Source organism: Scyliorhinus torazame, chromosome 2, assembly GCF_047496885.1.
Source record: "Scyliorhinus torazame isolate Kashiwa2021f chromosome 2, sScyTor2.1, whole genome shotgun sequence".
Taxonomy (NCBI): domain Eukaryota; kingdom Metazoa; phylum Chordata; class Chondrichthyes; order Carcharhiniformes; family Scyliorhinidae; genus Scyliorhinus; species Scyliorhinus torazame.
In genome coordinates, this window is record NC_092708.1 from 321939888 (window position 1) to 321955362 (window position 15475).

At 47.1% G+C, this 15475-nt stretch overlaps 1 protein-coding gene across 5 annotated transcripts in view; it reads right to left on the minus strand.

The window, feature by feature from the left end:
- Positions 1 to 15475, minus strand: part of samd4a (sterile alpha motif domain containing 4A) — a 273565-nt gene that overhangs the window by 38815 nt on the left and 219275 nt on the right. For all 5 annotated transcript variants that reach the window (XM_072489709.1, XM_072489710.1, XM_072489706.1 and 2 more), the window contains 2 exons: positions 14911 to 15112; positions 14260 to 14386 (listed from right to left, as the gene is read on the minus strand). In XM_072489709.1, coding sequence (XP_072345810.1) covers positions 14260 to 14386; positions 14911 to 15112 — 329 coding nt within the window. The remainder of the gene's footprint in view (positions 1 to 14259; positions 14387 to 14910; positions 15113 to 15475) is intronic.

Genomic DNA, 15475 nt, shown 5'->3' on the forward strand with positions numbered 1-15475 from the left:
TCATAAAACCCGCGTCATCCCAGTTCGGGGCATATACGTTCACCAGCACCACCGCCTCACCTTGCAATCTGCCACTCACCATCACGTACCTGCCCCCACTGTCCGCCACCATGGTCTTAGCCTCAAACAGTACCCGTTTCCCCACCAGTATTGCCACCCCTCTATTTTTCGCATCTAATCCTGAGTGGAAAACCTGTCCCACCCATCCTTTCCTTAATCTGACCTGATCCGCCACTTTCAGGTGCGTCTCTTGAAGCATAACCACATCCGCCTTCAGCCTCTTTAGGTGCGCAAATACCCTTGCCCTCTTAATCGGCCGGTTCAACCCCCTCACGTTCCACGTGATCAAGCGGGTTGGGGGGGGGGGGGGGGGCTTTACCTACCCCCCCCCCCCCCATCGTCGACTAGCCATCCCCTTTTTTAAACCAGCTCCTCACCCGGGTCCCACGCACCCGTTTGTCCCCCAGACGGCGCCCTCCCGTCCCGACCATCCCATCCCATATCAGCTCCCCCTTACCCTCAGCAGCAGCAACCCAGTTAATCTCCCCCTCCCCCCGGCTAGATTCCCTTCTAGCTTGATTGCTCCCCCCATATTGCTTCCGGGAGTCTGCAAACTCTGGCTGACCTCGGCTTCCCCCTTGGCCTCCCTGCGTGTGGGGCCCCCTTCCTTCCTGCGCCCACTTTTCCCACCACAATTTCCGTAGCGCGGGAGAAAAGCCCGCGCTTCCCTCTCGGCCCCGCCCCTAATGGCACAGTTCCCTCTCCCCTTCCCCACCGGCGCCCACATTTCTTCGTGTCCCCCCCCTCTGGGGGTGGGGGTGAAAAAATTCTCCCGTCCAACATTTTTACAGATTAGCCCTCCCCCCTCTACAATTCCTTGTCACCACCTCGCTACTTCTTTCCAAACATCCATTCCTCAAATCTAGTCCAACTTCTCTTCTTGAATAAATGCCCACGCCTCCTCCGCCGTCTCGAAGTAGTGGTGTTTGCCCTGGTGTGTATCCCACAGTCTTGCCGGCTGCAACATTCCAAATTTAACTTTACCACCAAGCCCTGTATCTCGTCTTCATTCTCGGCTGCCTTTGCCTGCACGCCACGGAGCTCCATCTCCTGGGTCTTTTGTGTCTTCTTCAATCCCTCAATTGCCAGCAACATCGGCGCCAGCACCTCATTCTTGAGCTCCTCCACACATTGCCGGAGGAACTCCTGCTGTTCCGGGCCCCATACCATCTGGGCTCCCTCAGCCGCCATCTTGCTACTCCCTTCTCTTCTCTGCCGCTGCTCCAGAGGATCCTCTGCAATCTGGCCACTACTATCGCTTCTTTCCATCCACACCCGGGGGGACTCCTTCCTTTATCGCCTCACACTGAGTTTGGCCGTGAAAAATTTCCGTTGGGGCTCCCGATAAGAGCCCAAAAGTCCGTTAAAACGGGAGGTGCCGAAACGTGCGACTCAGCTGGTCATCGCCGCAACCGGAAGTCGAGTTGTTCACTTCTTAATGTATACTATCGATTTTGTCAAATTAATGAACAGAGAATCACAGGCTAAGAGTACGCAGTCTCCTAATCTGCACTTGGCTGTGCAGATATTGGAAATTTATTGCACTTTCTTGACTTGTGGCAAGAAGCGAGAGAAGAGCGGGGCATAGAGAGCAGCAGTGAGAGCAAGACTTCACTTTGGGAAAGAGTGAGCGTGGAGTGGAACATAAAGAGCAGTGTCAAAGCAAGACTTCACTTCAGGAAAGAGCAAGAGGAGAGTGGGGCATAAAGTACAGCGATGAAGTGGCAACACTGTGGCACAGTGGTTATCACTGCTGCCGCAGTGCTGAGGACCCGGGTTCGATCCCGGCCCCGAGTCATACCCCCACAACCCAAAAAGAAGTACAGGGTAGGTGAATTGGCCACGCTAAATTGTCCCTTAAATTGGAAAAAAAAATTGGGTACTCTAAATTTATTTTAAATAAGGGCAGTGATGAAAGCGAGACTTCATTTCAGGAAGGAGCAAACATGGAACATAAAGAATCATAGAGTAGAATCATAAAATCCTCACAGTGCAAGAGGCCATTTGGCCCATTGAGTCTGCACCGACCCTCTGAAAGAGTACTTCACCCAAACTCACTCCTCCGCCCTATCCCACTAATCCATTAATCTAACCTACACATCTTTGGACACTAGGGGGCAATTTAGCACAGTAAGTCCACCTAACCTGTACATCTTTGGACTGAAGGAGGAAACCGGTGTACAGTGACCCATGGCCGGAATTGAATCAAGGTCCTTGGCATGTGTGGCAGCAGGGCTAACCACTGTGCCACCATGCCTCCCAAAGGTTAGCTACTGAACAGTCTGCAGGTTCAGAAACTGTTTAGGAAAGAAAAATCAAGGTGTAACATCACAGAGAGACAGGGAAGTATTTCCTATTCATCTTATCTAAATGAAGGAATTTCAATTGGGTAAGTAAAAGATAAAACTGAAATAATAAGACTATAAGCATAAGCATTACTAGAGGCATTCATTAACATTTTATGAAGAACACAATTAATTAGTTAATTGAAAAAACAAAAATATGGCGGAGCAAGTCATGTGTTGCAGCTTCAGTATGTGGGTCTGCAGACACTAGAGTGGTCCAAGGCCGCCACGTCTACAGTTAAGTGCCTACGGCTCGAGGAGCTTTGGTTCCGACACAATGAGCTGCAGCATGAGATACAGACATTGCGATGCATCAGGGTTTGGGGGGGGGGCTTACCTGTACACTATTCCAGAAGTCAGTTACATGCCTTAGGCTAGGGCCTTCTAGTTTGGTCCATGGTCAGGGATGGTAGATGAAAACAGAGGCTGAGTGGTGGTTAAACAAAAGATGGCACCATGGTACAGGTTTTAATTCAAGTGAAGGGAGTAAATAGATGAATAGTGATACTGAGGGGACAATATAGTCAGGGGGATAGATACAGTTCTCTATGGCTGAGAGCGAAAGTCCAGAAGATCATGTTGCCTGCCTGGTGCCAGGGTTTAGGACATCTACTCAGGGTTGAGTGTGAATCTGCATCTGGTTGTTATGGTTCATGTGCGTACCAACACCATAGCTAGGATCAAGAAAGAAGTTCTGCTCAGGAGAGTATGAGCAACTGGGGGCTAAATTAAAAAGCAGGACCTCAGGGGTAATCATCTGATTACCCGAGACAGGAGCAAATTGGTGTAGGATGAAGAGAATGCATGGTTCAAAGTTTGGTGTGGGAGAAATGAGTTCCGATTCATGGGGAATTGACACCAGCACTGAGGAAGTGGGAGCTGTAGCGTTGGGATTGTCTTCAAATGAACCAGGCAAGATTCAGGGTTCTGGCGAGTCAAATAACTAATATTAAATGGTGAAAGTCAGGGAACACATGATGAAAGATGTGGTGAATTAATGTGGAGGGACAAGACAAAAGGGCAAGTTAGTAATAAGAGTAACGATAATCCAAGGGTGACAGCAAGAGATAGTGTGTGCAAACAGTAGATAAGGCCAGAGTTTGAAAAAAATAGCAAAAAGACCGAACTAAAGGCTTTGTATCTGAATGCCTGAAGCACTCATAACAAAACATGAATGGTCAGCTCAAATAGAAATAAATACGTATGATGTATCAGAGACGTGGCTGCAAGACCAAGACTGAGACCTAAACACTCAAGGGTACTCGATATTTCACAAGGACAGAAAGTTGGTAAAAGGTTGCAGGGTAACTATGTTAATTAAGGATAACATTAGTATAATAGTGAGAGAAGATCTTAATTGTAAAGGCCAAGATGTTGAACCAGTTTGGGTAGAGATAAGAAATACCAAAGTTAAGAAGTCACTTGTCGGAGTAGATTATAGGTCCCTTACCAGTAATTATGCTATAAGGGGTAAACAGGAAGAAATAAATGGGGGTTTATAATAAAGGTAAGATAATAACCATGGGTGATATTAAAAAACAATCGATTGAACAAATCTGTATGGCAAAAGGTAGCTTGGAAGATGAGTTCACAGTGTGATTTCAGGACAATTTCTCAGAGCAGCTCATTCTAGAACCAACCAGAGAGCAGGCTATTCTCAACCTGGGGTAGTGTACAATGAGGCAGGCTTAATTATTGACCTCATAGCAAAGGAGCCTCTATTTATCAGTGATCATAGCATGATTGAACTTTACATTCAGTTTGGGGAAGAGAAGAGTAGGTCCAGGTGTTTTAAATTTAAATAAAGGCAATTAGAAGAGCGAGATGACAGAGCTGGCTAAAATGAACTGGGAAATTAGGCTAAGGAGCAAGTCAGTAGAAATGCAATCGGCAGACAATTAAGGAGATATTTCATACCATTTAGCAAAGATACATTCTAGTGAGAAAAAATGACTCTGAGAAGGATGCACCATTCGTGGCTAACTAAGGAAGTTAGCTTTAAAATCAAATCTAAAGAAAAAGCAGACAGATTAGTGGTAGGTTAGAAGATTGGACAGAATTTAAATCCCAGCATAGGATGACTAAAAATATAAGGAGGGAGAAATTAGAATATATGAGAAAATGCTATCTAGAAATATAAAAATAGATAATAGGAGATTCTGCAAGTATTTAAAAAAGGAAAAGAGTAACTAAAGTGAGTGCTGGTTCTCAAGAGAGTGAGTCTGGGAATAAATAATGGGAAATAAGGAAGTGGCCATGCTGAACAGATATTTTGCACCTATTTACACTGTAGAAGATACTAATAACATCCCAGAAATACTTGTAAATCAAGTGGTGAAAGTGAGGAATTAAAAATAATGACATCACCAGGGAAAGGGTATTAAGAAAACCAAAGGCTGACAGGTCCCAGGACTTGATGGATTTCATCTCAAAAGAAGTGGGCATGAGGGTAGTAAATGCTTTGGTTGCAATTTTCCAAAAATGAGAACAGTCTCATTGGAAAATGGCAAAATTCGACTCCTCTATTCAAGAATGCTGGGAGAGACTTCCGGTGGCGGCCCCAAGGTGATCGGTCACACACAAGGTGGCTTCTGCTCCAAAACTTTCGTTTTAGCCCTTTCTGCCTGGTTAATGGACACTTTGCATGTAAAAAGTGCAGAATAAGTGGAAGAAATTAGTTTCTCCGCCAAAGGGGAATGTCGGTGAGCTTACAACACCTGGCAAATGTCTGGTAAAGCCTTGGCTCGAGAGGTGGAGGATCCTTGTGGCAGAGCAACTGAAATAATAGTGGAGTTGGGTGCATAGTCATCGCCTATGACACTGCCTGTGGGGCAGTTAAAGGAGAGTTTCGGCATCATCGGAAAGAGATGCACGCGAACTGATCCAGGGCGATTGAGGGAGCAGTAGCCCCTCTTCACGGAACTTTGGAGTGGGTGGAGAAGCATCTGGAATCGCAAGGTGCGATGATCCGAGAAGTGGAAAGGGCAGTGTTGGAGCACAGTGATCGATCGTGTCGTTGGAGCAGATGGTAATGGTGGGAGAGGCCTGCAAGGTGCTGGGAAAGGTGGATGACCGGGAGAATCACCCAGGTGGCAGAATCTACGAATTTAGGGTTGCCAAAGGGGTTGGACAGAACGAGTGCCACGGACTTTGTACTAAGAATGTTCACAAAGCTGGTCGTGGAGGTGGTCTTCGAGAAGGCCCCGGAAGTGAATCGTGCCCACCGGTCATTACGAAAGAAGCCGAGAGCTGGGGAGCTGCCGTGGGCGGTGTACATCCAGATGCACAAGTTTCAGGAGAAGGAGAGGATTCTGAGGTGTGTGACGTTGATGCAAGACTATAGCTGGGAGGGGAATCAAATCTGGATCTCGCAAGACATTAGGACCGACCTGGCCAAGCGGGGGTGGGTTTTAACAAGGCAAAGCGGCACTCTTTCGGAGAGAGGTCCAGTTCGGCTGTTGTACCCAGCCAAACTCTCGGTGACTTTCAAGAGCAGAGAACATTATTTTATGATGCCGGAGGAGGCAAATGACTTTGTCAAGGAACATGGGTTGGTGGATGGCTAATGGCGGGAACTTGTTTTTGGCACGATACATATACACAAGTTTTGTAAGTGTTATGTTGTTTTCTGCACATGTTGGCCTTGCTTTCATTTTGGTCGCTGAGGGGATAGTTCCAGGATTTGGGTTTCTATCTCCTGCTGGAGCCAGGGGTGAGGTGCGTTTTGATTGGGGGGGGGGGGGGGGGGCCTTTGTGTAGATCTCCAGTTGGAAGTTGCCATGCCAGCGATAGATGGCAGGAAACAGAAGCAGTATGGGTGGAGAATGTGTTGGCGATGCAGGTGATTTTTTGGTTGGGTTCAGGAGAGGATTGAGGGGTTGGCCATTTTGGGCGGGCCCAGACTTGGTGGTTGGGCTAGATCTATGTTAGTAGGGGATGGCGGACTTCAATAGAGGGGGTGTTCAGAAATCCCCAGGGAGGATAGTGTTTTGGAAAATGCGGGGCTGAATGGTCCGGTTAAACGGTCCCAGGTGTTTATAGATTCAAAAGGTTTGAGGGCAGGTGAGGTCTTCTTTCAAGAGAGACAACTGCGAGTGAAGGACCAGACACAGCTAAGAAAGGGATGGGTGTTTAACTCCAAGTTGAGGGGGGTTGCCATCATGTTCAGTGAAAAGGTGGCATTTGTGATGGCCAGGGACGTGCGGGACTCAGGAGGGAAGTTCCTGATGGTGAGTGGGGTCTTGGCAGTAATTGGTGGCTCAGGCTAGGGAGCTGTTGGCAGAACGGAAGAAACCGTAGGGGGAGTTTGACCCTAGTGACGACAGGAAGGCAGTGGGTCTTATAGGCCCATCTCCCTGCTGAATACTGATGTGAAGTTGCTGGCTAAGGTTTCGGCGAGTGGTTGGAAGGGTGTGTGCCAGAGGTGGTCTTCGAGGATCAGACAGGGTTTGTTAAGAGGTGGCAGTTGTCAAACAACAGCTGGAGGCTGTTGAATGTGGTCATGACTCTGTCAAGGGCTAAAGCGCCGGAAGTTATTATATCAACGTATGCGGAGAAGGCTTTTGACTGGGTAGAATGGAGGTACCTGGTTGAGATCTTGGGGCGGCTTGGGTTTGGGCTGGGTTCATTTGCAAGTGAGAGTACGGATACGATGAACTTGGGATATTTTAGGCTGTATAGGGGCACAGGACAGGTGAAGGAGTCCTGCTGGGAGGGGGTGTGCTTAAGGGCCCTGATGATGGCACCCCCCACCCCCCCGTTCTCCCTGTGAGATACACTAACAGTCCGGTTTTGGTGTCATCCTATAAGATATGGAACCAGCTGAGGCGGCACTTTGGTGTAGGGGGTATGCCGGTATTGGCTCCAATATGTAGGAATCATAGGTTTATACCAGCAGAGATAGACGGATGTACAGGAGTTGATATGAGGAAGGGGTAGAGTGGGCAAGGGAACTGTTTGTAGAGGGGAGGTTCGCAAGGCTAGAGAAGTTGCAGGGGAAGTTCCAGGTGCCAAGCAGGAGTGAATTTAAGTACATGGAGGTCCAGGATTTTGTTCATAAGGAGCTTCCCTCGTCCTTCAGTTGCCAAAGTATACGCTATTGGATAAATTGCTAACTCATGATGAGCTGGGGGAAGGGAGGACTGCAGACATTTACGGGTGGTTCTTGGAAACGGAGAAGGCGCCAGCGGAGGAGATGAGACGGAAATGGGAGGAGGAATTGAGGAGACCGCTTTTGGAAGCAGGTAATTACAGGCCAGTTAGCCTAACATCTGTCATCTGGAAAATGATGTAATCTATTATTTAGGAAGTTATAGCAGGGCACATGGAAAATCTTAGTGCAATCAGGCAGAGTCAACAGGGTTTAATGAAAAGATAAATTATGCTTGACTAATTTATTAGAGATCTATGAGGAAGTAACACGCAACATGATAAATGGGAGCCAGAAAATGTGGCAACCTATGATTTCCAAAAGGCATTTGACAAGGTGCCACATTAAAGGTTGCTACATAAAATAAGAGTTCATGGCTTGGGTATAACATATTAGCATGGCTAGAGGATTGGTTAGCGAACAAGCAGAGAATAGAAATAAATGGGTCATTTTTGGTTTGGCAAGTTGTATCTAGTGGAGTACCACCTGGATCAATGCTAGGGCTTTCGCTATCTCCAGTCTACATAAATCGTGATGAATGTAGGAATTTCATACATACATATATATATATATATATATTTTGTTATGGGCCAGGATTTAGAGAACCCCAAAGTGTATCATGGAGTTCACCTGACCCACAACTTTTAATAGATTGTGGTATGGGGAGCACACGGCCCACTCTACAGGTGTGGTACAGCAGAAGTGGAAAGGTGTTTTAAAAAATCAAAACAATGATTATTCTATGATCAAGTTAACCTTTTTAAAACATACAGTGGACATCTTAGCAACCATCAATTCAAATACAACCCCCAAAAGAATACAACACTAAGTAATCCTTTAAGTTTTCCTTTTAACATCCATAAGACTTAAAACACCTTTTACCAGAAGCACACCAGGTTAAAGTCACAACTGAAAACATTTATAATTCTGAATTCACCAAATGATCAAGAGATAGTCTTTTGATGGCAGAGAGAACAGCAGTACATCTGCTTGGTCTGGCTTTACCTCCAACACTGAAAACAAAACTAAAGCACACACTGCAGCCTGCTCAAAAACAAAAGTAAAAAGCTGACAGACAGCCCAGCTCCATCCACTCTCTGACATCACTGCAGTAGTAAACACCCATTTCTTAAAGGTACTCTCACTCCAGATATTTATAATCACACCCATTTCTTAAAGGTATTCTCACATGACAATGTATAGATAATATAAATCTATAATATATATATAATATATTATTGTATTTTTTGTATCTGGTGCAGTAATTGTTCAATGCCTGGGCCAGGGTGTCTCTGTATCTGCTGCAGTAATGTTTTTCAAAATCCTGGTTTAAAAGGAAAGCAGACACTGTGCTTACAGAAGGGGTACTTAAGGCACCGTAAAAATGAGATAATCCTTATTTCAAACTTGTCCTTGTAAAAGGAAAAGCCTAATGAATTTTTGTTATGATTTCTGAGTAGATAATTAAAGACATTGGGCGGAATTCTCCACTTGCCGACGGCAAAATCACGAAACGCAATTGGGCGGAGAATAGCCTCCGGCACTGAAATCGGGATAGGCACCGATTTGGCACCAAATCAGGATGCTCCGGCACCCCGAAAATGGTGCAAATGCGTTGGTCACCGTGCAGGGTGAAAGTACAGTAGGCAGATCATTAGCGGGCCTGACAACCGATGCTCCAGGGTCTCCGCAATTCACCGCCTCCGATGGGCCAGTTTTCCCATGGCTTGGTTCACTTGTTGTCTTAAAAATAGTAAACCTAGTGTCCTGGCTGCTGAGTGAGAGAGAGGAGGTAGGAAATGGCATTGAGTGACTGTGGGCTGCTGACTCGCACACCGGCCGTGCTGGCTGCGGTGGGCTCCAGCCAGGGCCGGAAGGAGGGTGGGCCGAGCAGCCGGGGTGCCCCCACGGGACTGGGGCGGTCCCAGGCACTGACTGCCATCTTGCTGAACACCCATCCCGGCCCCTGGTTCTACACAGAGGCACTGACCGCATGAGTGCACCCACCACAGCACCCATTCCCCCGCCACATCGTGCCCCACCCCCCCACCCCGAACACCCCACCCAACCGGCAGCCACCCACCAGGGGACCACCCAGGGCCACACCCAATGCAGCCCCCAGTGAGGGCAGTGCCTGCCAAGGGTGAGCCTGGCAGCAGGGACAGGCGCCAGGACTGGGGGCACCACCGGGGCCAGAGACAGACGGGGCAAGAATGTGTGTGTGTGTGTGTGTGTGTGTGTTTGGGGGGGGGGGGGGGGGTGGGGGGGGGGGAGAGAAAGAGAGAACACGTGTGGGCAGGGCCCGTAGTGCCAAAAGGGGCCATGTAGCCCATGGTACCTGGATGCATGCTGGACTATGCACCATGCTAACATGTTGGCCTTCCACCCCCTGCAGACAATGACAATCGGACACCAACCCGCGATGCTGGTCGCTGTGGTGATGGCCACAGCCCTGCCAGATACCCTGCAGCCATGTGAGTGAGGGCTGCTCGGTAAGGAGGAAGCTGCTGCAGGGGGGGCGGGCTGCAGAGGGCGCCGAGTGGGGACCTGTCCGGGATCTCGCCGGCCTCTGTGCACAGGTACATCGCGCCATCACGGACGCCCTATATGCCCAAGCAGACCAGTACATCCATTTCCTTGTGGACCGAGTCCACCAGGGTGCCTGGGCAGTGGGGTTCGTTGCCATCGCCGGGATGCCCCAGGTCCAGGGGGTGATCGACGGGATGCATGATGCCCACGGGAACTGGCAGATAACAGGCCACTCTACACCAATCGATAGGGGTTTCACCCCATGAACATACAGCTGGTCTGCGATCAACAGATGTGGATTTTTCATATCTGCGCCCGATACCCGGGCAGTGTGCACGACTCATTCATCCTGGCACACTGTGATCCCCGATGTTTGATCCCCCCCTCCTGGCTGCAGAGTTGGCTGCTGGGCGACAGGGGTTACTCGCTGCGATTGTGGCCAATGAAGCCTAACTGGAGGCCACAGACCGATGCGGAGACCCAATCCAATGATGCCTTTACAGCAACCAGGGGTGTGGTCGTTCTCGACCATTCTGGAGGGGTCCTCCAGCAAGAGGCTGAAAGGGTCGCCCACATCATGGTGGCCTTCTGCATCCTCAACAATACAGCAGAGGGGCAATGTGCTGGAGGAGAAGCATGTGGAGGAAGGAGCAGGCCTCGCCTGACTAGGAGGAGGAGTGATCGGACCCAGGCAGGCACGGGAGGCCTCACGACGCTATCGCCAGGGCCAGTACGCACAGGACGCCCTGATCGTGACACTGTTCACCGACTTTTGGGGGGGGGGGGGGGGGCACAAGGGCACGCACACCACATCCCAGACCCACAGCCCCTGATCCCCTACACCGCCGACTGGGCCACCTCCCTCGGGGACTGGGCCGCCTCCCTCGGGGACTGGGATGCGTCCAGTGCCCTCTGCTCGGGCATGGTGAAGAGCCGCAGGTCTGGTGATCCCCCTCCGGTCTTCTCCTGCTCCCTGCAGTTGTGCACGACCTTCTCCATGATGATGGAGTCAGTGGCCTGGAAGGACCCCGTCGCATCAACGATCAGGGCGACCGTCACCTTAACAGTCACCGGGAGTGGGTGTCCTCCCTCATACCCGTGGTGCCAGGTGTGCCATCATCTGGCAGGTGTGTCGCACAGTCCCTCTGCTCATCCGCAGTCTCCGTCTGCCTGCCTGGTCCGGCAGGTCCTCGAACGACATGCAGTGCCGGTACACGCCGGGTCTCATGCGGCACCTCCTCCTCCTCGGCCTGTTGGGTGGCTGACCCTCCAGCCTGTATGGAAGGAGAGCAGCGCCATGGTTCAGGGACGCTAAGCTGGAGACCCTCCTGGAAGCCGTGGAGGTGTGCAAGTTGAGGGCGAGACCCACGTAGACAGGCACCTCATATGCAAATTCCACACGGACAGTGACCTGGGGCTGGGATTGAACCCAGGTTCTCAGTGCTGTGAGGCAGCAATGCTAACCACTGTGTCACCATGCCACCCTTCAAATCACTGCATTTAATATCTGCCTTTATTCTTTTGATCTAAGGAAGCATTGTGTTGGACAGGAGCTAATCTGAAAGTTTTGGTTTTAGGAGTGGTAGGTCAAGTTTGATTGATTCATTGGACTTCTTTGAAGAAATGAATGAGCTAATAGATACGAGAGTAATAGTAGATACCATTTATCTACATTTTAGCAAGGTATTTTACTCTGTCCCACATAACAGGCTAGGATTTAAATGAATGTGATCGGTGTAAATGCATTCAAGTGGATTAACAATTGGTTGTCTGCCAATGAACAGTCACGCATGGGCAGGTACACGATTGCTAGCTGGTTTACCATTGAAATATCGGATTGTTCAGTGTTGGAACTGTTGTGGTTTATAATTTTTATCAATTATTCAGAGTAAGGAATCGTATCTAAAGTTGTCAAATTTACAGACAAATTTAAATTGGGAGCAGTGGCAAAATAATGATCATCAATGTACATAAATTCACAATGGTCTTGACAAGAATGATCATTGAGTGGAGAAATGGCAGGTGTAATTTAATATAGGGAAAAGCAAATTGAGGTGTGTACAGTTCTGGATGCCACATTAAGGAAGTGAACACATTGGAGTACAGAAGAGGTTCATAAGAACGGTTCTTATGAGGATAGATTGGAATTTTTGGAACGGTTCTCCTTGGAGAGGAGATTTGACAGAATTGTTCAAAATCATGAGGGTGCAGGACAGAGTAGATCGGGATAAACTGTTCCTGCTCGTAAAAGGATCAAGAATGAGAGCGCACATATTTAAAGTGATTTGTAATGAAGCCAACGTGATGTGAGAAAGAACTTTTTCACACAATGAGTGGTTCGGATCTGGAGGTATGCTGGGGGCAGGTTCAATGAAGGCATTTAAGAGGGCATCAGATGGTTACTTGAATAGAAACAATGTGCAGGAGTATGGGGAAAAGTCAGGGTAATGGCACTAACTCACAATACTCATTTGGAGAGCCAGTAAAGACATGATGCAACCTCCTTTTGCATTGTAACAATTCTGTGATTCTGTATTCACTATAGAAACATTCCAGTAAATAGCTGTAAATCAGGTGGAGGAGAGAGAGGAACCTGGGGAAATTATAATCACAAGGGAAGCAGTACTGAGTAAACTGATGGAGTTGCAGGCTGACAAGTCTCCGGGTCATCCTAGGGTCTTAAAGAGGTGTCTAATGAGATAGCAGATGCGTTGGTGTTAAGCTCATGGTGTAGGGGGTAACATATTAGCCTGGGTTGAAGAATTGTTAGCTAGCAGAGAAGAGTATGCACAAATGGGTCTTTGTCTGATTGGCAGGATATGGCACATGGAGTCCCACAGGGGTCTGGGCTGGGGTCTCAATATTTTTAAAATTTAAATCAATGATGTAAGATATGGGGAGCGAAGGTATGGCAGCTAAATTTGCATGGATACAAATGGGTTGACGGAGGGGACAAAATTCTGGCAGTCAGAGTCTCAATTTGAGAAAGTGTGAAGTTGTTCACTTTGGAAGGAAGAATATATAGGCAGAGTATTACTTAAATGGCGAATGACTGCAGAATGTCGAAGTGCAGAGGGATTTAGGTGCTCTTGTGCATGAGCCACAAAGGTTTGTATGCAGATGCAGCATGTAATCAAAAAAGTTAATGGAAAGCTACCCTTTATTACAAGAGAGCGTGAACATTAAAATAAGGATGTTATACTCCAGTTATACAGGGCATTGGTGAGACCGCATCTCGAATATGGTGTGCAGTTTTAGTTTCCTTATGCAAGGAATGATGTATATGCGTAGGAGGCGGTTCACTCGATTGATACCTGGAATGAGCAGGTTGCCTCAAGATGATAGGTTGGAACAAGGCTGGACTTATTTCTGCTGGAGTTTAGGAGAGTAAGGGGTGACTTGGTTGAAGTACGCAAGTGCCTAGTATTGACGAGATGGACGTTGAAAGAATGTTTCCTCTTGTGAGTGAGTCCAGAACTAGGGGACACTGTTTTAAAATTAGGGGTCATCCTTACAGGACAGAGAGGAAGAAGATTGTTTCCTCTCAGGGGGAGGTTGAAATAATCTTGTTAAACAAGGGAATCAAAGGCTATCAGGGATAGATGAGGAATGTGGAATTCAACATAAACAGATCAGCCGCGATCTTATTGCATGACGGAGCAGGCTCGAGGGGCTGAATGGCCTACTTCTGCTCCTATTTTGTATGTTAGTATTAAAATAATCAATACTTTTCAGCTGAATATCTTCCATGATGCATCTGTTACGCGACATTCTTTAAAAATAGAAAGGTTTGTTGTAGTTGCAATAACGCAATAGAATTCCAGCTGTAACATAAAGCTCACGGTGGAAAGCTAAGTAAAGATCCAGCATAGTCAACCTGTTATTTATAGGGACAAATACCACCACCGATGTCTGTGATTTAATCAATCCAGTAATCTGACTAGCGTCAGAAATGAATTGCTCAAGCTATAGTAGACTAGGGTTTGCATATTCTGGATTTGAGCCAACCGGCTAAATGCTGGCTATGTGGTGGAGGGTGGGTGTAGAAATAAACTTTTTATAAGTCAAGAGGAATTCATTGTGACAATTGAGGCTCAACCTTTCCCAAGCATTAACAAGTGTTGATGTTAATGTGTCCATGTATAGAAAGGCATCTGCTTAGCTTCTCCTACTCACCTTGCTGCTGGAACATCAGCATAGTTTGTGGTGATGTATGTACTGGCAATGAGCGGGTACGCTGTACTGAACTATGCGTTCGACTTGGCATACTGTTACTTCCTCCAGGGTTAGCAAACCATAGGTTCTGTGGAAATACAAGCCATATATTACAAAATTAATACTGTCTCTAAGATAGAGAAACTGTCGGCATTTAAAATCTGTTGTACATTTTACGTCTACTACCCCAGAGCTTACCATCCGTACAAATTTCATTCATTGTTTTACATCTACACTCTCTGAATGCATCGGTTTAACAACTCAATTCTGTACATAAGATCCTTGGCTTCTCCTATTCTCAGAGAAGCCAAATCTGTTCTTCCATATTTTCATCATTCTGTTTCAGTATCTCTATACACCAAAGTGAGGAAAACCAGGAATTGCCTGTAGACTGCTCTCACTGGCTCTTTTTAAAAAGGAACAGAAAAGTTCACAAGTCAGGAAAACCTGATAAATATTTCCAATCCAGCTTTAGCAAATGTAGTTAAACAGTCTTATTTTTCTGCCCCTTTGTTGTTTGCTAAACAAAAATTGCACTTAAATGAACACATTTCTAAGAATGCATACTTACAAATCTTGTGCAATACAAAAGGCAAAAAGACTTGAACAAACCTGTCTCCCTTGCTTTAATATGGCAGGATTGCTGGTTGTACTACGCTGTGGGGCACTCATAAGTCCACTGGGGCCCATAAGACCCAGACGAGCTGTGGGCATATTTCGAGGGGGCATCTGAAATTGGCGTTGAGTTCGTCTACCCATTCCTCCACCCACAGATCCAGCTGCTGGTAGGGAGTTGGACTGACTAAAACCCCAGCTATGTAAAGAACAGATAGGTAAATACAACATTCAGTCTTAACATTTACAAATTAAGAACTGCAATGAAAAAACTGACGTAAAATTATTAAAGCCCCGACAGATATCCTGCAGCAAGTCAAAAAGAAATAAGGTCTATAACTTCAGTTCGGTGTGTGTGCTGTTTCCCTCTGAATGTTGAAAATTTAAATTTGTAAAATCACTAGCCAATTGGCAGTTAACAGGTAACAGATGACCATAATATTAACCTACTTTAGTTGAGCTAATTTAGCAACTGAAATCATTTTCTGGTTGAATTTGGTAGGAATCCAAAAATAATTCACAGGCGGAATACATGGGAAAAGGAATGAGATGGTAGCACAAT